Here is a 22,852-nt window from a genome sequence, read left to right as displayed (position 1 = left end):
ATCTCCTGACCTCATGATCTGCCCGCCTCGGCCTCCCAAATTGCTGGGATTACAGGCGTGAGCCACCGCGCCCAGCCAATTGAATCTTTGATACAGAGTGCATCCTGGTGTAGTGGAAGTAGCTTGAACTATTTCTAATAATTAGAAAACCTGGATCCTATCTGGGTTCTTAATTCTATTATGGTTAGTCATCCTCAAGCCTGTTATTTGAATTGTCTGCACCTCAGTTTGCTCATCTGTCAAACTGGGATGGCAATACTGACCATGACTATTGTATAGGATCTTCTGGAAGATTAAAATGAGGTCGTGAATAAGAAATGCACTTTGATAAATTATAATGCATGAGTAAGTTTTATTATAACCATAAAATAATATTAAAACAGTAATATTAATTCCTGGAAAGAATAAGCTTATATGTGAATGTTTTAATTGTCTGAGTCTGTACAGCTTTATTGTTGTATATATCATAACAAATTAGCCTTCCATTCATTAGATTAAGAAAACCTGCTGAGTCCTTTTACTTGTATATTTAATGCCTTTTGAGCAGTTTTAGATTTACAGAAAAAAACAGAGTGAAATGTACGGAATTCTCATATATTTCCTCATCCCTCTAACCGCTAATTAATATATTTGCTATAATTAATGAACCAATATTGATACGTTATTCATTATCAGTCCGTAGTTTACATTAGGGTTCACTCTGTGTTGTACATTCTATGGGTTTTGACAATTGTGTAATGACGTGTATCTACCATCACAGTCTCATGCAGAATAGTTTCACTGCCCTAAAAATCCCTCGTGCTCCACCTATTCATCCTTCCTTTTTCTCTTCCTGAATCCCTGGCAACCGCTGATCTTTTTACAGTATCCACAGTTTTGCCTTTTCTAGAATGTCATGTTGTTGGAATTATACAGCATGTAGCCTTTCAAGATTAGCTTCTTTCATTTAGTAATATGCACTTAAGATACTTCCATATCTTTTTGTGGCTTGATAGTTTTTATTTTTATCCCTGAATGACATTCCATTGTCAGGATATACCAGGATTTATTTACATATTGAAGAACTTGGTTGCTTCCAAGTTTTGGCAATTATGCATAAACCTGCTATAAACATCTATATGCAGGCTTTTGGGGAAATAACAAGAAGTGTGATTTCTGGGTCACATGGTAAAAGTATGTTTGCTTTTGTAAGAAACTGCCCAACTGTTTACTAAAGTGGGATGTACTATTATGTTTTCATTCCCACAAGCATGGGATCAAAGTTCCTGTTGGTCCACCAACATTTGATGTTGTCAGTATTTTGAATTTGGGTTATTCCAATAGGCATATAGTGGTATTTCATTGTTGTCTTAGTTTGCAGTTCCCTAATGACATATGATGTTGATTATCTTTTCATATGCTTACTTGCCATCTGTATATTTTCTGTAGTGAGATATCTTTCAGATCTTTTGCCCATTTTTTGATTGGGTTGTTTGTTTTTCTGTTGTTGAATTTTAAGAGTTCATTGTATATTTTGGATGCCAGTCCATCATCTGATATGTGTTTTGCAGATTTTCTTCCAGTCTGTGGCTTGTCTTTGCCTTCTCCTAATATTTGTTTTACTTATTTACCGTTGACTCCTTTGTGGTTGGTTGCATTTGAAGAAGGAATCAAGTCATCAAGCCCAACATGGGCTCAACCTCAAACCTCACATTCTTAACCAGGATCATCGCTGCTATCATCTGAGAGTCAGCTTGTGGCCTATCCAAGTTGGCTGGGTCTGGCTGAGCTGATTGGAGCGGCCGACATTTTTGCTGACTGGAGTCATGCTATCTTTGCCAGTTTGCTGGAATAGACACAGACACCGATTGGGTCACGCTGAAGACATTCCTGTCTTGTGAAGCAAGTCTGTTTGTATTTTAAGTTTGCCAGGACTAATGAATTAAAACATTTGGACTCTCCACAACTTGCTGTTTATCAATGCCTCTGACAGGAGGAGGGTTTTCTTTTGCTCTTGCTTTTTCTAGAAACATGACAACATCCTGGCTGTTAGAGAGGCAAGGAAAGGAGAGAGGGGTTGTGAAGGGAAGCAGAAGGGAAGGGAAGGGAAGGGAGGTCCCGTGGGACGCTGGGGTCTGGGGCAGAGCAGGTAGCAGTTTGCTGCCCTGACAGCTGTCTCCACTCCTCAGATTGTCAGTGGCTGCTATGCAGCAGGTGCAGCCTGGTCTCTCACTGAGTCTCTACTCCACAAAGGCAACGACTGGCCAAGGCAGTGGCTGGCTCTGGGTTACACAAGTGCAGACACTCAACTAAGTGAGGTAAGCCAACAGGTGTGAAAACTGAACTAAATGCTCGGATCACCAGCAACTTAACCAAAGCTCTGTTACAGCTTGTAGCCGAGAGAAGGAACCTGTGGTTCGTTTCCCCAGACGGTGTGATGAAAAGGCAAGTTTGTGTAGGGGCTCTTGTGGTCAACATGGTGTGGAACTCAGAGTCCACTCAGTCTTGCCACCATCCTTTCACAGGCAGACAGATGTTCCCCACTGAGCGGAGGGGAGGGACTCTAATTAGCTGTGTTTATTAATTCCATTTCCTGTAGCTGGAAACCACACCAGAGGACTATTTACAAAATCCTTGAGGCAAATTTCTACCTCTTGTGCTTGATTTCTTGGTGCGGGAAAGTGTTGGGAGATTTAGCCAAAAGAGGAGTGCAACTTTCCATCCTTAGATGTTATGCTAAAGTGATTCGGTGATTGTACAATGCATAACAGTAAAACTTTTCTTTTTAGCTAAAATGTTAAGGGAATTTTAATGGTTTCTTCTGTTGAATTTGAGACAATCCATGCCACATTCCCTAGGGGTAACAAAATGCTTGATTCTGAGCAGGTAAGACTGGACAGAAGGGTGGCAGAGTTAAGATAAAACAAATCCTGAATTAAATAACAAATATTTTATATTACCCTTTTTTAAAATTAAATGTTTCATGTTACTATTTCTTCCTAACTTGGAATTACATGATATGGACAGTGGAGAGCGTTTTGGTGCATTGCTACTTGTAGTGCTAATTAAATGGGCCAAATTATGATTCTAACTGGATAATAAACAGTTGCTGGTTTTTCTCCAAAGCTATACTAGGGTTTTAATATAAGCCTGATCTTTTTTCATATGCTGGGTAAGATGATTCCATATGTATGTATGTCTAAATATACATGTATATATATATGCATTGGCTTTGGCTCTATAAATACTTTTAAAAACAAAATTCAGTGTTCTGGACACTATTTTTAGATAGAGGAAAGTTATGGGAAAAAGTCAGAAACCGTGCTGTGAGAAAATGTCCTGCTAACGCATTTCCCAGAATCTCTTTAAGGATGGCTAAAGAGATTATTTATACTTTGCCATTTTTAGAGATATTTCCCTTAAAATATCATTCAGGTTTTTTCATTTACTGTCTACATGAGAAGGAAAGTAGAGGGTTTAGGGGAGGTGGGACTAAAAATAGAAAAGTTAAATATATGTTTTTAAATAACAAAGATATCATGTATTTATGACTATCTTTTCCAAGTCCCCTGTAGACATCAAATTATCAAATATCTTGGTTAAAATATATTTGGGCTAAATTCTCTGATTATAACCAGAAATATTCATGTGTTTTTGCCCATTCCATTTCATCTGCAGGGTGTTTTTTTTTCATTCATTCTACCTTAGTTAATTAATTAAATGATGATTTGATAGCTGGAGTAGAATATCTATAGGATGTTTTTGAGTCTTGTCTTCTGCTTTTATAGATTGTAAGATGTGCAACCTTAGAAATGTTTGATAGACTTACAGGTAGTTAGTCAGATATTTAAAGCATATGATATTCATAATATAACAGATATTTTAAAGTGATTTTTGGTATTCTTTATTTACTTATTTATTTATTTATTTTTAGACAGAGTCTCGCTCTGTCACCCAGGCTGGAGTGCAATGGTGTGATCTTGGTTCACTGCAACCTCTGCCTCCCGGGTTCAAGTGATTTTCTTGCGTCAGCTTCCCAGTTACTTGGGATTACAGGTGCCTGCCACCACGCCCCACTAATTTTTATATTTTTGGTAGAGACGGGGTTTCCTCATGTTGCCCAAGTTGGTCTCAAACTCCTCAAGGGATCTGCCTGCCTCGGCCTCCCAAAGTGTTGAGATTACAGGCATGAGCCACCACACCCAGTGACTTTTGCTATTCTTTAAATGATTCCATGAAACTCATTCTTTACTACTCTCAGATTAATCATTCAGATTTAATTTAGGCTTTTAAACATGAAAAGCTAGTCTAATCTGAAGCCATCTGATACCTTATTAAGACTATATCTCTTTTTATCCTCCTCAATTGAAAGTAAAATACTTTATATGACCTTAAAGGGGCAGGATTGAACTGGTCAGTGTAAAAGGATACTGAGCAAGTAAGGCAGGTAGAGATATTTCCCATATTTCATTCATTCTAGATGTATATTGCAAAAGCAATTTTTTCTTGAGCCAAGGAAAAAAGATTTAAATGGGGCAGATGAATACTTTTGACATAGAAAAAGAAAGCTCAAAACTAGGAGTATCTTTAGAATAAGCAGGTAATGCTTACTAACCCTAGTAACTTCACCTGTAATTTCCAAGGGCCTCTGAGTATTTAGGGAGATGACGCTGGATAAAGTGACAATGGCTCTCTCTTGCTGTCACAGCTGGAAGACCCAGGAGAAGGCGGAGGCTCAGGTGCCCACATGATCAGCACAGCCAGGGTACCTGCCGACAAGCCTGTCCGCATCGCCTTCACCCTCAATGACGCCTCAGGTATACTCCGCTCTGGAAGAAGCGTTGTCTCCCTCATACCCCACATTTCCAGCATCTTTTCTAATGCCACGCCTCTGTGGAAAATTTAAAGTTGCATGCTCGCATGACCTGATGATGGGGAATGTGATATTTCATCATGCTTTGTTAGATGGTGGCTTCCCGAAATGCCTCTAGCGATGCTTTCCTCCACCTTGAATCCTTGGGTCATTTAAACTCTTTTTTTTTTTCTCCTCTTCCCCATTCTAGCTTTCTTTTAGAATAAAATTCATTGAGCTATAACAATTTCTAACAATAGCAAAGTGTGTTATTGTTAAAACTGCATGAGGAAACATTTATTAGGAGCTGGCAGTTGGTTAGGTAATATGAAAATATCACTGTTCCGTTTCCAGCAACATTTGCTGAAGGGTAAGTTCGAAATGCTGATTTCTCACTGGTGCTCCCACACTTCTGGCTAAATCAACAGACTTCAGCAGGAATGATGAATGGGACAGGTGAGGAGGAGCCTCTCTAAATAGTAAGGTCTGAGGTGAAACTGCCATACTTAGAGCCCTTCGTCATGGCTCCCCTCAGTGACCTCTTAACACACATATTGAATTGCACCACTTTTGAACAAAGGACCTCATGTGGCAGGAGGTCACAGTGCTGAGGAAAGGAAGGCTTGGCTCTCTTCCACTGGCATCCGCCATTGCTCTTAGTTTAATGTCATCTGTTAAAATCACATGTTTAAACAACATTACCATTTAAACCTTGGGTCTTTTGAGGACTCTCTGTCTCTCTGTTCCTATAATGCCCTTGTAGGGATGATGCTTTAAAAAGTAATGATTGGCCGAGCATGGTGGCTCATGACTGTAATCCCAGTACTTTGGGAGGCCAAGACAGGAGGATCCCTTGAGCCCAGGAGTTTTGAGACCATCCTGGGCAACACAGGGAGACCTCATCTCTATTTTTAAAAAAGTAGTAATTGAAAAGGGACAGAATCATTCCAAAATAATGCAAAGTAAGGAGCTCTGTGAAATCTGATGTCACACAACCATTGCAGGCTTGGGGTTACTATGTCGGGTGACACATTTAACCTGGAGTTTCCTAGACTGTTAGCCTCCAATGGAGGATATATTCTGTAGTAGGAAGAGGTGAAGGCTTGACTCTTCATAATCGATTTTTCCAAACCTCTTCTCATGATCTGCCGTTGTACTATGTCCTCACTCAGGGTCACCCTGAAAGACAGTGGTGAGAAGAAATCCTCCTAACAGGCAAATCAATCCACCCCAACATAGAAATGACAACTGCCATTAACTATACTTCTCTGTCATAATAAGCATTTGCCTATATTATCTCTGATCCTTAAAACAACCATGCGGCCAGGCACGGTGGCTCACGCCTGTAATCCCAGCACTTTGGGAGGCCGAGGCGGGTGGATCACGAGGTCAGGAGATTGAGATCATTCTGGCTACTATGGTGAAACCCTGTCTCTACTAAAAATACAAAAAAAAAATTAGCTGGGTGTGGTGGCGGGTGCCTGTAGTCCCAGCTACTCGGGAGGCTGAGGCAGGAGAATGGCATGAACCCCTGAGGTGGAGCTTGCATTGAGCCGAGATCGTGCCACTGCACTCCAGCCTGGGCAACAGAGCAGGACTCCGCTTCAACAACAACAACAACAAAAACACAACCATGCAACATAAGCATTAGTATTCCTTATGTACAGACACAGAGATTGCTGCCTAGAGACCACACTGTTTATAGGTAATGGAGTTATGTTCTGAACTCAGGGCCCTAGGCTTGAAGTCTGAACTTTCTCTATTTTTCGATGCTGCTTCTCTAAAAGGAAAAATGAAAGCCCTTTCTGTTTTTATACATTTCATAGATGCAAGATTTCAAGGAATAGTCAGTGCTTTTCATGGTATCTTGAGTGGCTAGCTCTCAAGACACAGGCATGCAAACCCAAAATCCAGAGGGAAGGAAAACATATAATTTCCTTTCTTTTTTACTCATGCTGCATGTGAGCAGAACAAGTCCTGTTACAATCAACAGTCTCACAAAGAAAATTTCAGTATATAAAGCTTATTTATCTCAGGCAGTATTAATTTTGGGCCAAATAAATTGTACTATTTCCTTGTCAACATTTTAACAGAATTTAATTTATGTACAGAAAAGAGCTGTGGAGAGGTGAATCTCCATCTTTGGTTTGCCTGAATAACCTCTTTCTTGAAGTACAGGATGTACAACTTGCAATTAATTTGTCACCATTCTTTGAACTCTCTTGGTCCTTGACTAGGAGCTCACAGATGTTTTTCATCCATCAGTTTAGATTGGCTTGTTCCAGTCTCTTTCTCTTCTCTTTCAAATGACTCCAGAATGCCCACTTTCAAAATTCATGGTTTTTAATAGGTAGCCTCAAAAAGGGATTATAAGTTATTTTAAATAATTCCTACCCTCTAGCCCCACCAAAAGATGCTTATGAAAAAAACTTACCAAATTAAGTATTTTAATCTTATGGTCAGTGTGTCCCCTTATCTCTAGAAAGGGCACCTACCTGGAGAACCTAGGGCAGGAGCTGAGGTTCAGTGTTTCTCAACCTTGCCTGATTAAAATCATCACCTGAGAACACTCATTGAAAACACGTGTTCTAAGTCCCCACTCCTATATATTCTGATTCCGGAGACCCATTATTGTTGTAAGAAGAAAAAGAAAACCCCCTCCTATGTTTTACGCATATCACAAATGCAAGATTTCAAAGAATAGTCAGGGCCCAGGACTCTGTATTTTTGCATATACATGCGGCTGAGTGCACAAAAAGATGCTTTGCAGATATTTGGGACACTCCCTTTGAATTCTTGAATAAGGAACATGTGGAGTGTCACACAGGAAAACACTTGCCATCAAGCGAGCCGTGCATGCCTTTTGAATTCCAGTGCATGTGGCCTGCAGACCACACATTTAGGGGGAAACGACGGAAAACCCCCTAGACTTTCATAGTAAATGAGGGCACTAAGGTGGGCTTTTTGAGAGTAATTCTACATTGTTGGATTTATTGTTGATGAATAAGCAGAGTCCATGAGAAAAGAAAACATCTTTGCTTGTGAATGTTGACATGTTCATTTTTTTCTTTTCTTTTTTTTTTTTTTTTTGAGACAGAGTCTCTCTCTGTCACCCAGGCTGGCGTGCAGTGGTGCAATATTGGCTCACTGCAACCTCCGCCTCCCTGAGGCAATTCTCCTGCCTGAGCCTCCTGAGTAGCTGGGATTGCAGGCACCTGCCACCACGCCTGGCTAATTTTTGTATTTTTAGTAGAGACGGGGTTTCACCTTGTTGGCCAGGCTGGTCTCGAACTCCTGACCTCAAGCAATCGGCTCACCTCAGCCTCCCAAAGTGCTGGGATTACAGGTGTGAGCCACTGCACCCGGCCCGACATGTTACTTTCTGATAAGCCTAGCCTAGTGCTCATTTCATGCAGTCATTTCAGGACTATATATTCCTGAGATGATTTAGTGTAGAGGTTAAGGACATAGGCTTTAGAGCCAGAGAGGCATGATTTCTAGACCTAACTCTGACACTATTTGTATGATCATTCCACCTTGCTGAAATTTGGTTTCCTGTAAGATGTGTATAGTAGTAATTCACAGGGTTGTAATAAGAAGCCAATGACATCTTATAGGTAAAATATTTAGCAGCGTGTTTGATACAAATTAAGTGTTCAACTTATCCCTGAAGTTATGATAACTGACTGTGGAGTAGAAGGGAAATGTAAACCACTAAGCAGTTGTGTCTCACCTACATCTCACCTTGATGTCAAGGGAGATTTTATAGCATTACTGACATGCAGTTATTTAGGGACTAGTTATGCAGTTAGTAGATTGTTCATATCCTATTTTACTTCTGGTCAATTAGCTGAATTTATTTGGTTTCAGTGTTACCAGCACTCTGCCAAAGGTGGGTGGGATGTGCAAAAGAGAACAGCGTGACCTCCCATGGGCTTTGTAAGGCAAAGATGTTTGGAGAAAAGTCTGTGTCACCTAGAGCAGTTAGTAATAGCTTCTTGGAAGAGGTGATAGTCAAACTGGGCTTGAAGGCAGGTAGAGTATAGAGGAGCGGTATGGGACAGATGCCATTCCTGAGTACTAGATACAAAAAAGGGGCTACATATCTTGTAACCAGTTTTCTTTCTTTTCCCTCTAAACAGAAAGCAGGAGCAAAATTTAAGAGTCAGGAAGAACATGGTGTGTTCAGAAAAGACTAAAACTAGTCGTTTGGAGCAGAGGTCTGAACTGTGGAAGAGTAACGTGTTGCCTACCGAGCCCTGCTTGAGCCAGCCATTGTTTTGGATACTTACATAGGGTACCTGTTTAGATAGCAATAGATTAGGGTTACCAAGTCAATCTTCAAAGTTCAGCAAAAGGGTTTGGACTTGATCAAAAGCAATGAAGTGTCAAAAGTCCTTAGAAAAGGGAATAATATATAGGCCGGGCGCGGTGGCTCACGCTTGTGATCCCAGCACTTTGGGAGGCCGAGGCGGGTGGATCACGAGGTCAGGAGATCGAGACCACGGTGAAACCCTGTCTCTACTAAAAATACAAAAAATTAGCCGGGCGTGGTGGTGGGCGCCTGTAGTCCCAGCTACTCGGAGGCTGAGGCAGGAGAATGGGGTGAACCCGGGAGGCAGAGCTTGCAATGAGTCGAGATCGCGCCACTGCACTCCAGCCTGGGTGACAGAGCGAGACTCTGTCTCAAAAAAAAAAAAAGGAAAAAAAAAGAAAAGAAAAGGGAATAATATGATGAAAGTGGTAAAAATTTGGTGGAATAGTCTGGAATGTGGAGAGATAAGAGAATGGAAGAGGCTTTTTATAATGGTACAAAGTGATGAGAGCCTGCATTAGATAATGTAACGGGATGACTTAATTCAGAATCCATTTTGAAAGAAGGGTTGAAAGGACTTGGTGATAGACTGGCCTTGGTAGATGAGGAGTTGGTCATTACTCAGTGATAGCAGAATGAGCCGTAATACTTTGAATAGAACATGGACCTCCAGGGGTCCTTAAATACAGGAAGCAAGGTTTTGGAGAACACAAATATATGTGTGTATATATATATTCCTTTACAATGCAATCTCCATTTTCAGCCTATCATCAGAGTGCTTTTTAAGTAATATTTAGCTAATGGTAATTCCCAGAGGCAGTGATGCCTGTCTTTAATGAGCTAATGATATTAATGATAATCAGTATTATTTCTAAACTGGGAATTTCAAAGAGTTGAAACTTCCTAAACTGGAAACTTCATGGAATTAATTTTCTTAATAGAAAAAGTACAGAAGAAAAATATGAATCCCGCCTCTTGGGTTATTCAAGAATCACTGGCCCTTCTCCAGGTAGAGGGAATTTAGAGTTGGACAGATATTAAGATTTCATGTCACTTATATGAGACTTTTCTTCATCTTCAGCTAAGCTAAAATCCGGCATGATCCTTGTAAATTTAGACCTTGGCTTTGGAATTCTCTCTTTTACATTTTTTAGAACAGTTTTTTGTTTTACTTAGAAAGAGTCAAGAATACTAGTATCAGCTCAAGCTGGTAGGTTTTAATATTTTGTTTTTAAAAATTCTTTCTGGCCAGGCACGATGGCTCATACCTATAATCCCAGCACTTTGGGAAGCTGAGCCAGGAGGATCACTTGAGGCCAGGCAAGACCAGCCTGGGCAACATAATGAGACTGATCTCTATAAAAAAATCAAAAAATAAGCCAGGCGTGGTGGTGCATGTCTGCAGTCCCAATTCCTGGGGCACTCGCTTGAGTCCAGGGGATCAAGGCTGCAATGAGCCATGATTACACCACTGCACTCCAGCCTGGGTGACAGAGCAAGACCCTATCTCAAAAAAAAATTCTTTCAAGCTGTTAGAAATTTTTTATATCTGGATATGAATTAATCGTATGACACTTAGTTTTTTGGGTTTTTTTGGTAATCCAGAACCCATACCATTGGTGTCACTTTTAAATAATACAATTTTCTCCTCAAATATCAGGATGTTTTGTGTAGTAGGGAGAATTACATGGAGTAGTTGCAATAGCCACCTTTGAATCCAATGCAACAAGTTGGGTGTTAGGTGAAATCTTTTTGTGTACACTTCTAAAACTGGCTCTCAGCAAAATTATGGTGCAGGTGAAGTGTCTTTTTATTTATCATTATTTTTTAAGGCTAGTCAAGTGAAGCACTGGGAGAAGAGAAGGAACAAAGGAATCTGTAGTTGGTTGTGATTAATTAGTTGTAAACACCATTGTACTCGGACCAGCCACAAAGTGTCTTTTGTCACTGTCCTCTTCCTTCAACCGTTTCTACCTTCAGTATTATTCCCCTTGTCCTCCTCAGGATCCGAAGTAGTCTTCGGATCTAGTAATCTCTTCTCTCCACACTTTTAATCATTGTTCTCTGGAATAACTCTGCAAAATCTCTTCCGCACTAAGCTATAAATGAATATTGAGTTTACCGTTTTCCCCTCTCTTCTTTTTTTTTTGAGACAAAGTATCACTCTCTCACCCAGGCTGGAGTGCAGTGGTGTGATCTTGGCTCACTGCAACCTTCACCTCCTGGGTTCAAGCCATTCTCCTGCCTCAGTGTCCTGAGTAGCTGGGATTATAGGTGCGCGCCACCATGCCCAGCTAATTTTTGTATTTTTAGTAGAGATGGGGTTTCCCCATGTTGGCCAGTCTGGTCTCAAACTCCTGACCTCAGGTGACCGCCCGCCTTGGCCTCCCAAAGTGCTGGGATTACAGGAGTGAGCCACAATGCCCAGGCCCCCTCTCTGGCTTTTTTTTTTTTTTTTTGCATATTCACAGGGAACTCTGTAGGAAGTCAAGGGATAAAGTTCCCACTGGGATTTTAGAAACCAGGAACCAAGCATTTGCAGGAAACTGAGGCTCAGACAGTCATTATGAACTCTCTCGAATCACCTTCTGTCCCAACATGAGCTTACATTTAAAGCTGCCTCAGCATTCAGTGACAACATTCAGTCACAAGTGCCTTAAGGGCACGGTGGAAGGTGGGTGTCTCCTGTATTTACATTTCTGATGGAGCGCAGAGTTGAGAACTATAGTAGAAACTGAATTATCAAATACTTATAAAATCAGTAATACACTATCTGTAACCACTTGGGGTTCATTATCCTGGTGTCAGATGAAGAGTCTGAGATACTATGGGATTTATTGGTTGGAATGTATTACTTAAAGTTGGGAAGAAAGGCCAGAAAGGAGGTGAGTGTTTGTTGAGTACTTAGGAATAGTGCTTTTCCTGGTATCTTCTCATCAATTTAATATTGGCTGCAACCCCACCGGAAGGTGCTATTCCACTCATTTTCACAAAAGTGGAAATAAATGTTTGCTAAGTGAGGTGAAGTGACTTGCTTCAAATCATGCAATTAATAAGTGGAAGGAGGGTTCAAAGCCAGGTCCTCAGGACTGTTACTTCATTGCCCATTTAGAGGCAGAGTTCGTGTTATAAGAGAAAGCTCAAAGCTTCCTGACAACAAATAGCTTCCCAAGGGCCATGGGGTTGATGGAGGAAGGTTACTTCTGGTATGTTGTGGTAGGAAAGAAGAAAAAAAGGGGTAAATTTTCTTTGGTGGTGTGCTGAAGGATAAATATACTTCCAATAGGCTCTTGTTTGTTTGCTTATTTATTTATTTATTTAGACAGGATCTCACCGTGTCGCCTAGGCTGGAGTGCAGTGGTGCAATCTTGGCTCACTGCAGCCTCAACCTCCTGGGCTCAAACTATCCTCCCACCTCAGCCTCCCAAGTAGCTAGGACTAGAGGCATGCACCACGATACTCAGTTTCTTGTTTATTTTTTGTAGAGACAGCATCTCACTATGTTGCTCAGGCTGGGCTTGGACTCCTGGGCTCAAGCAATCCACTCACGTCAGCCTCCCAAAGTGCTGAGATTATGGGCATAAGCCACTGCCCCTGGCCCCAATAAGTTCTTCTTGAGGCAGGTGTTTTTCGGACAGTGAGTATGTTATAACCTAAGTCAGTCAAAATATTCTAACAACAGGATAAATCGATGACATTCACAAAATGATAGCTACAATAACAGTGAATAGGTGTTTCCAAGAAACATAAAATTTGTCCTTGGCTGGGCGCAGTGGCTCATGCTTGTAACCCCAGAGCTTTGGGAGACAGAGGTGGAGGGATCACGAGGTCAGGAGATGGAGACCATCCTGGCTAACATGGTGAAACCCCGTCTCTACTAAAAATACAAAAAATTAGCCGGGTGTGGTGGCAGGTACCTGTAGTCCCAACTACTCAGGAGGCCGAGGCAGGAGAATCGCTTGAACCTGGGAGGTGGAGGTTGCAGTGAGCCGAGATTGAGTCACTGCACTCCAGCCTGGACGACAGAGCGAGACTCCATCTCAAAAAAAAAATAATAAATAAAAGAGAAATTGTTCTTAATTAAATCAAGTCTCTTTTTGCATAGCAAAACCAGTCTATTCATGCATGATCTTGTTAGCCTGACAATTTTAGGTACTGGTTAAGATAATATCATGTTTATTAATTTACAAAGATTTGAAAACCTGCTTTGTCATCCCAAATCTCTATCTTTATCCATATTTGTGTGAATATCCACATCCATCTCTATAGCTATACTTGTAATCTTCTGGGCCCTGAAAATCCAATGTATATTAAATAATTCACATCTCTAGTGTTTAATAAGCAGGAAGCAAAGTTTTAAAAAGCTTTTGATGTGTCTTAAAACTATGTGATACTGTAACAAGGACTTAGGTATCTAGAAATTAAATTTTTTTGATATATTGGGAATGTGCATTGGCTACCTTTTATCACATATTTTATTCCTAAAAATAAAATATTAATTTAAATTTAGATTTAAAATGACAGTACTCAAAGACCTTTCATGCGTAAGTTAATTTTTTTTTTTTTTTTACAATCTTTCATATAAAAAGTGTTTGGAAGTAAATTTTGTTTTTGAGACAAGTTCTCACTCTGTCACTCAGGCTCTAGTGCAGTAGCATGATCTCTGCTCACTGCATCCTCAACCTCCCATTCTGAAGCGATCCTCCCACCTCAGCCTCCCAAGTAGCTGGGACTTCAGGTGTGCACCACCATGCCCAGCTAATTGTTTTGTATTTTGTAGAGATGGGGTTTTGCCATGTTACCTAGGCCGGTCTTGAACTCCTGGGCTGAAGCAATCCTCTCACCTCAGCCTCCTAAAGTGCTGGAATTACAGGCATGAGCCACTGCACCTGGACAGAAGATTCTTAAATTCAGATTTAAATGAAGAGAGTAAATCCACAAGACCTGAGGTTATGGCTGCATCAGGGAAATCTCTCTTAAGTGGCAGAGGGAGAACTCAGTAATTACAGTCAGTGACCTTAACCCTGTGTGTTGCCTTTGTATTATTCAGATGATGAAGAATAATTCCCCATCTCAGAAGTTTAGCTTGATAGAATAGACATGGGTTAGAGGAAAAAGTTTCACTACTCACATATATACACACACAGCTCTCCTGTCTCCACATTACTCCTTTGGTCGGGTTTATGGTGAAAGGGAATGAAAAGTGAACTTAATTATATTAAGCATTCATTATTATTACTGGTTATTTCCTAGGTGCTGGGCTTTAGGCTAGTGATTGACATATACATTCCTTTATCAATAGCAATTTTCAGAGGCAGGTAATACCCTTCCCATTTTGCAGAGGAGGAAACTGAGTCTCCAGAAGATTATGCCAATTGTTTGCATTCACCAGTTAAAAAGTGGCCAATCTGAGATTCAAATGCAAGTCTGTGTCCTACTGAACGTTGTACTGACCCGTTGTGTTCTTAGTGGTTAGGAGCCTTCATAGGCAAACAGTTCCCAGGAAAGTTTCTGTATGAGCCTCAGCACTTAAGCCACTACCCAGATTCACTTGCCTTGTAAGTGTCAGTTTGTCCCTGGTGACCTGCAGGACAATTTACAGGACACCAGCAGTCAGAGGTCATACTGCAGGTAGAATCGACTTCATAATTTGCAGGGCATGGTGCAAAATGAAAATGCAGGGTTCCTCATTCAAAAATTGTTAAGAAATTCAAGACACTGTAGCAGAGCATTAAATTAAGCGTGGGGCCCATCTGGAGGGAGGGCTCTGTGTGATCACATAGGTCCAATGCCCATTAAGTCAGCTGTAACTGCAGGAAATGTCAACAAATTCAGTGGATCTTGGGCAAGGCTGCCTCTTGTGTTCTGCTTGGGGAGTGGAGTGGGCTTGGGAATGTCCTCTGGGCATGGCTTTCCCTCTCCTGAGGTCTTCTCCGTGTGGAAACCTAAACACTTTTTTTTTTTTGACGCAGTTTCGCTCTTGTTGCCCAGGCTGGAGTGCAGTGGCGCGATCTCGGCTCACCGCAACCTCCACCTCCTGAGTTCAAGCAATTCTCCTGCCTCAGCCTCCCGAGTAGCTGGGATTACAGGCATGTGCCACCACGCCTGGCTAATTTTTGTATTTTTAGTAGAGACTGGGTTTCTCCATGTTGGTCAGGCTGGTCTCGAACTCCCGACCTCAGGTGATCCGCCTACCTTGGCCTCCCAAAGTGCTGGGATTACAGGCATGAGCTACCGTGCCTGGCCCAACCTAAACACTTTTAAACAAGGATTTAGGGCTTCTCAACTTATACCCCAGTTATGTCTACGATGGGGAGCACAGTGGGAGGGGGAGATGATTGATTGTAAAACCCAGTGAAGATGCTGTTTACAACAGTGGTTCTCAAAACCTGGTCTGGCTTTGATGAAGTTTTCACTCCTCTGATATAAAGAAAGAAAGAAGGGTACAACAGTGAGGTGTTTTGGGTATATGCTTATTTTTATCTGTAAATCTAAATGTATCTAATATAATGGCCACTCCTTTACTCTATGATTGCCTTATGATTTTGGTGTTGAAATGTTCTCTCTGTCATAAAGGGATACTAATGATATCCGGTGGTCATTTTTGAATCATCTTCACCAGCTAAGTAAAAAATTGGATGCTCTTAAGACATAATTCCCAATATTTTAGGGAATTTTATTTTTTTGAGACGGAGTCTAGCTCTGTTGCCCAGGCTGGAGTGCAGGGGCTTGATCTTGGCTCACTGCAACCTCCGGTTCTCACTGCAGCATCCTGGGTTCAAGTGATTCTCCTGTCTCAGCCTCCCAAGTAGCAGGGACAACAGGCATGTGCCACCATGCCAGGCTGATTTTTGTATTTTTAGTGGAGACAGAGTTTCACCATGTTGGCCAGGCTGATCTCGAACTCCTGACCTCAAGTGATCCTCCCGCCTGGGCCTCCCAAAGTGCTAGGATTACAAGTATGAGTCACTGTGCCCAGCCAGAATATTTTAGGGAAAATTTTACTGGTTCATGAAATACAAGTGTGAGAACCTATGGACTAGTAAGTGAAGAAGAGCGGAGTGGTATGGGCGAAAGAGCCCAGGGCTGGGGAACACCCCTTAGTCTTACACGGCCACGAACCATGGAGTCTTGGGTGGCTTCTTTCCCTTTTTGGGGTCCTTGTGTTTAGCTCTACTCTGAGGGGGCTGGACCAGATGGTTGCCTAGCCCTTTCCAGCTTCAATATTCTCTGTTAACTGATTGCTAGCTCTCATTGCTAAATAACAGGGAGGATTTGGATTACAGACCCAATGTGTCCTATTTATTCAAGTTATGGAGAAACACAGAGAAGACAATTGAAGGGAATCTATAAACAAAATAATCCTGAAACCAACCCAACAGCTGCTCAGTAGATGTTGAAAAGAGCCCATCATCAAATGTACTATGGTACATCATAATGGTTGGGCTATCAATAAGAAAGTTCTAGCTTAAGGACATTGGCTTAGTCACATTGTATTTGCCAAACAGGCAGTGAACATCTGTTTATATAAAAAATTTTCCTCCTCTTTCCTTTATATTTCATCCTTTAAAAAGTTTCTTAGGATACATTTTGCTTGGTCTAGTAAGTCTATGGTGCCATTTTGAAGAAGAAGCCTTCAAATTACTTCCTTAATGCATTAAAAATATGATAAAGTGATCTGCCAATTTGCATAAGTCTCAGTCCCAGTCTTGCACAATAAATAATTGGTAAACAGATTTTAATAAAAATGTACTTGTGCTGTGATTTTGTCCCATTATGAACATATCTAGCAACTTTTTTTTTTTTTTTTTTTTTTCAAAAAAAGCTACATTTGCTTAGAGGGTCTCTTGTACAGCTACTGTACAGTCTACTTTATGCTTCTGGAATTGTCAAAACAAACTTAACTGCTGTCAGGAACTCCGATCCGGTATCACTGTCAAAATGTTTTACAACGATTCAGCCAAATGTTTTTGGAACAGCTGTGCTACTAGTCAGCCTGAGTCATTTTCCTTCTTTCCTTTTGGCCCAATCCAGTGATTCATCATCCTGCTTTTAGAATATTTGCCTATTTTTAAAACCAGTCAAAGAAGGCAGCCACTGTTTAAAAGTAAACACACCACACATCAACTTGGGGCAGCTTTGTAAGCAGCTTCACAAGCCCTGAAATTTCTGGCTGGTAGGGATGCCAGCTAAACCAGATGGCATCAAACAGTGAAATACAGGCCTGGCTTTCAGACGTGGTAGGCTTCATACATCTGTCTTTGGTTTTCTTGTTTCCACTGCTATTTCCTGCTTGGGTTAATCCAACTTGATCCGTTCTTTGACAAAAGTCTTACTTTTTATTTTGCTCGACTCTCTAAAACATCTATTGTATGTTGATTTCTGTGTTAATCACTTAGACTTTTATTTCAACTCAAGGAGTCCAATTTGAAGCTACTTTATTTATCTGTAAATTTATCAGTATGGTCACATATGTGTGACTCGACATGGTGTGACTATAAATAAGGACGTAGATTTCCACAACGGGCCTCATTAAGTCTGTTGATACCAGGTGTTTGCTATTTACATTACTGTAGTAAAGTAAATGGATAACTTTTTTTTTTTTTTTTTTTTTTTTAGTAATTAAGCAGGACGGAGTGTGACTTCACAGGGGCCAAGGCTGATTAAGTCTCAGGAAGCCTTGAGGTTCATTCCTGGCTGTCTTCTAGAATTCTAGAATGTCTCAGCTGCTCTCATACTTTACAGAGTGGTTTCTCCTTCCAACAAGTGCCTGCTTGTCTATGATTATTAGGGTTGGGATGCACAAGTATAGTATGTTCCCATTTACCTTTGCCAAATCATTCTGGCCTTGGACCCAATGAGCTAAAATGGTCGTGATGTCTAGGTTATTAAACTTGTACTGCAGTGAATGTAAATGCACTTAAGACCAAAATCAGTTTCACAAATCATAGGTTTTATAATGAAGCCTACCTCTAAAGGTTCAGTGGTGACAAGTGCATTATTTCTGCCTTTTGTCCAATTCTTTGCAAATGTTGGAGTGGATTTAACAAGGCACAGTAATTGGCAGAATTTGTCACTTCTAGTCTAAGTAGAGCATTCAAAGGGCCTGGGGACTGAATCTCAATTCCTCTGAAGATTGTCCTCTAACCTGCAGCAAGAGGCTTGGGAAATTTCTCAGTTTCTATGTGTTCTGTGAGCTAAAGTTAAGTGATATCACTGAATCTGAGGACAGCCATTGTCTAGCATAGGAGCAGATATAAAACAGATTCAAATTTGGTGATGCATTGTCATTATTTTAAACTACTTTTAAATGGAAGTATTGTTATACTACTCGTGACTAAAATATACCAGAGACTATTAAGTGATATGACCCTTGAGGGGTTTGCTCAAAGTGAATACCATGCTTGTTTAAATTATCTTTCTGGTGATTATCTTCGATGCTTTCAATGCCTTAGATGCCAGAAATGCCTTGTGTACTGCATTTTATTCTGGACTGTACTATCAGCGCATTGGGAGAGGATACTTGTTTCCACATTGTATGTGGCCCATGTCACTTCTTCTAGTTCAAAAAGAACACCAACAAGTTTTTATCAAGAAATTCGGTGATGACTATGAAAACATAAAAACTGTTATCTTTTCTTGCTTTATTATAATTTAAAATAGCTTTGGTTTTTAAATTATTTTTTCACCTTGTATTTTGCATACATACTGTGTATGTATAGTATGTGTACTGTATATGCGTATGTGCACTGTAAATGTATATATGTATAGGTACTATATATGTATATGTACTGTATGTGTATGTGTACTATATGTATAAGTGTACTGTATATGTAGTATATGCACTGTATCTGTACTGTATGCATATATGCACTGTATATGTATCTGCACTGTGTTTGTGTACTGTATGTGTGTATGTACTGTATATGTATATGTACTGTACTGCGTATATGTATGCAGTACAGTATATGTATATGTACTGCATATGTATCTGTATTGTATCTGTATATGTACTGTACATATCTTACTGTATCTGTACTGTATATATATGTGTACTGTATATGTATCTGTACTGTATCTATTATATATGTGTACTGTATCTGTATTGTATATGTATGTGTACTGTGTATGTATCTGTATTGTACCTGTACTGTATGTATGTGTGTACTGTATATGTATCTGTACTGTACCTGTACTGTATGTATGTGTGTACTGTATATGTATCTGTACTGTCTCTATTATACATGTGTATGTGTACTGTATGTGTATTTGTATTGTATATGTATGTGTACTGTGTATGTATATATCTGTGCTGTATCTATATGTGTACTGTATATATCTAACTGTATCTATACTGTATATATATGTGTACTGTATAAATCTAACTGTACTGTATATATATGTGTGTACTGTATATGTATCTGTACTGTATCTCTATTATATATGTATGTGTATGTGTACTGTATCTGTATTGTATATGTATGTGTACTGTATATGTATCTGTACTGTATCTCTATTATATGTTTGTATATGTGTACTGTATGTGTATCTATATTGTATATGTGTGTACTGTATATGTATCTGTACTGTACCTGTACTGTATGTATATGTGTACTGTATATGTACCTGTACTGTATCTCTATTATATATGTATATGTAGGTGTACTGTATGTGTATCTGTACTGTACCTGTACTGCATGTATATGTGTACTGTGTATGTACTGGGGTAGGGATTGGAAATGAGTGGCCAATGGACCTTAGAGCCAGAGAGTACCTGGAGATAATGGAAGTTCTGCTTTCTAGCACCAAGGCTGGGTCAGCACTATGTTCTTGAAGAGATTTGGGGGTGACTTGGATATTTTGACCCATATTTTGGTCAGGTTTCCTCAAATGCTTCTTAGAACTGCATCTTCCGATCCAGCAACAGCTGCCTATTGCCAATCAGTCAACGTAAGCACGAGTTAGGAGGTCTTTCGGGACTCTCTGGGCTCTGGCGCTCCCTAACAAAGCTGTGAATTCTGCCGCAGGGTAGAGTGCTGCCTGGTGTGTTGGAAAGAAACGCCCCATTTGGGTTGCTGCCTGCTTCTCACTGTAACCCAGAATGAGTTTCTGGTTAACTGCCTGTTAGTGTGGTTTGTGGTAGGAGCAGACAGCAATACCATCACAGCTTGCGCCACTTGGAGTCATTCAGAGCAGAACGAATGCTTCTACTTTTCACTAACATGTTCTCTTGTCCCATTAAAGTCATTCTGGCCACCTCATTAGCACCTTGTTAAAGCATTTTGTTTCATATCATATTTTTTGGTTTTGGCCAATGTAAGAGTATTGAAAGACAAGCAGTCCTTCTTAATTGGAGAGCTGCCAGCCTGGACATTTAAGGATTCTGATATTTGCTTGCAAAATTTTGTTCAGGTGACCTAAGCTCTCCATGCATCTGTGTGTAGGGAAGACGAGCAAAATTGTCCTTTACATTCTGTCTGTCCCCAACTGAAGTGATGAAATGAAACAGTGTATACTGATGGTCTAACTATGGGGGAGTCCAAGGACACCTCTCCTACAAGAAAGAGCTCCATAGTGAAGAATCATTTTATTTCCTTGTTTTAGATGATACACCCCCTGAAGACTCCATTCCTTTGGTCTTTCCAGAATTAGACCAGCAGCTACAGGTAAGGATTTTTCTAAAGTCTCTCTTCTTTCCTCCTTAGTGTCATAAAGTATAGCGAGCTGGGCGGAGAGTGGCCTGACTAGGGGAGACTGACTTGGACCCAGAATGTGGGACTTTGAAGTCGTCAAGGATTACATTTCTAGAGCTCCAAAGTCAGGCTGAAGCCCTCATGGAATGCCCCTGTCTGGTTATCTGGCTATGGCACCAGGACAGCAAGTGCTTATAGTGTAACCTGGCTCCTATTTTTAAGGAGTTCTGGAGCCTGGGAAAAGGACGGGTCCCTTCTCTACTTCGGTATGGCTGTCTCTAGGTCATTGCATTTTTGGCTGTGTTTGGGGTTAGTGATTTAGTGCTAAACTCTGCAGAGAAAACTTACCATGTTTGCCAAGACTTTGGAATAACCTTCCTTTCTCTGTTCCCTGCCCCTTCCCCAGTTCTCTGACAACTTTTAATGGAATATAACTATTTTAACTTAAACTTTCTGAAAATTGACTTGTTGGACCCATGACAAATTATTTTGTATATGTAGTTTCTGAGTGATCTGTCGAAAGATATTTTAATACATCAGAATTATTTGAAAGGAGCTCATTTATCACATTTTAATTTTCTTTAGATTATCCGTGATGATTCCAGGCAAAAATGGCTTTCAGAAGAGGTTCTGTCTAAAATACCTGGATACTGGCCTTGGGCCAGCCATTCTCTTGAATACTTAACTTTGTAGTCACATTTAGGCAAGTCCAATAGGGGTCTTGAATCCTGTACACAGACATTTCTTGGTCACCACTTTTTTCTCCTAAATATTGATTTTGAAAGCCTTTAGGAGAGATTTGTAACCTCCAGTTCCCAACAGGCCCTGACATACCCTATTATCTTATACACAGCAGCTTTTCCCATTTGTGTGTGTGCCTGGTGTCCTAGGGTCATTTGAGTTTGGGATTCTTCTTCCTGGGCAGCCCTCAACAGAGGTGGAAGAAGAACCAAGAATGAGCCCTTCCACAAGCCAAGATAGTGTTCCTTTTTGTTTGCTTCTGTTCTTACCTCAGTTCGCAGAGCACTGTGTTAAAAACCTGGGAGCAACCAGGTCAGGTTTGAAGAGCTGGTGTTCTACTGCCAGGGTGGTCTCTAAAAACCAACTGAGGGTGACTCAGGTGTGACCTGGCCGCTTGGAGGAGTCCTCATTCTCACCTTTGTAGCAGTCCTGGGCATTGTCTTAGCTTTCCAACAGAAAGCTGCTCAACAGAGCATTATCAGTTATGTAGGTATTACTGAAAATTGTATAGGAGTTCGGAGGGTTACACTGATCACCACACAGCTGTCAAAACAGCTCTGTCATCCCCTAAAATTTCCTCTCTAGCTATCAGCCATCACATCTCCCTCTTTTTTCTATCCTCCATGCAGGGTTCTCAACCCAGCTCTCCTGGCTTCTAATATCTAACCATAGTCTCTCCCTCCCCACCCCTACCAATATCTCTTCTTTTCAGCATGAAGAACAATTCAGCCGTCCCTCTGCCTTTCCCTTTTTTTTTTTTTTTTTTTTTGAGACAGAGTCTCCCTCGGTCACCCAGGCTGGAGTGCAGTGATGTGATCTCGGCTCACTGCAAACTCCACCTCCTGGGTTCAAGCGATTCTCCCATCTCAGCCTCCCTAGTAGCTGGAATTACAGGCATGTGCCACCACGCCCGGATAATTTTTGTATGTTTAGTAGAGACGGGGTTTTGCCATGTTGGCCAGACTGGTCTCAAACTCCTGACCTCAAGTGATCCGCCTGCCTCAGCCTTCCAAAGTGCTAGGATTACAGGCGTGAGCCACCGCACCTGGCCTGCATTTTCTTCTGGTCTGTTCACACTGCAAGTGATGGTTCTTGCTTAGGTTCTGTGTCTATGTGCTGCTGGTGGTGTAACTGGGATTGCCATTGAAAGTAATGCCATTGGCCAGGTGCTGTGGCTCACACCTGTAATCCCAGCACTTTGGGAGGCTGAGGCGGGTGGATAAGACAGCCTAGTCAATATGGTGAAACCCCATCTCTACTAAAAATACAAAA

At 40.8% G+C, this 22,852-nt stretch overlaps 1 protein-coding gene across 1 annotated transcript in view; it reads left to right on the top strand.

Moving 5' to 3' along the window:
• MAP3K7CL (MAP3K7 C-terminal like) overlaps positions 1 to 22,852 on the top strand; it is a 95,334-nt gene that overhangs the window by 47,512 nt on the left and 24,970 nt on the right. Inside the window, 1 exon segment of the mRNA XM_063640647.1 lies at positions 20,751 to 20,812. Coding sequence (XP_063496717.1) covers positions 20,751 to 20,812 — 62 coding nt within the window.

This window comes from Symphalangus syndactylus, chromosome 5, assembly GCF_028878055.3.
Source record: "Symphalangus syndactylus isolate Jambi chromosome 5, NHGRI_mSymSyn1-v2.1_pri, whole genome shotgun sequence".
NCBI lineage: Eukaryota > Metazoa > Chordata > Mammalia > Primates > Hylobatidae > Symphalangus > Symphalangus syndactylus.
The sequence above is the reverse complement of the archived record's forward strand: the minus strand, read 5'-3'. Positions and strand labels throughout refer to the sequence as shown.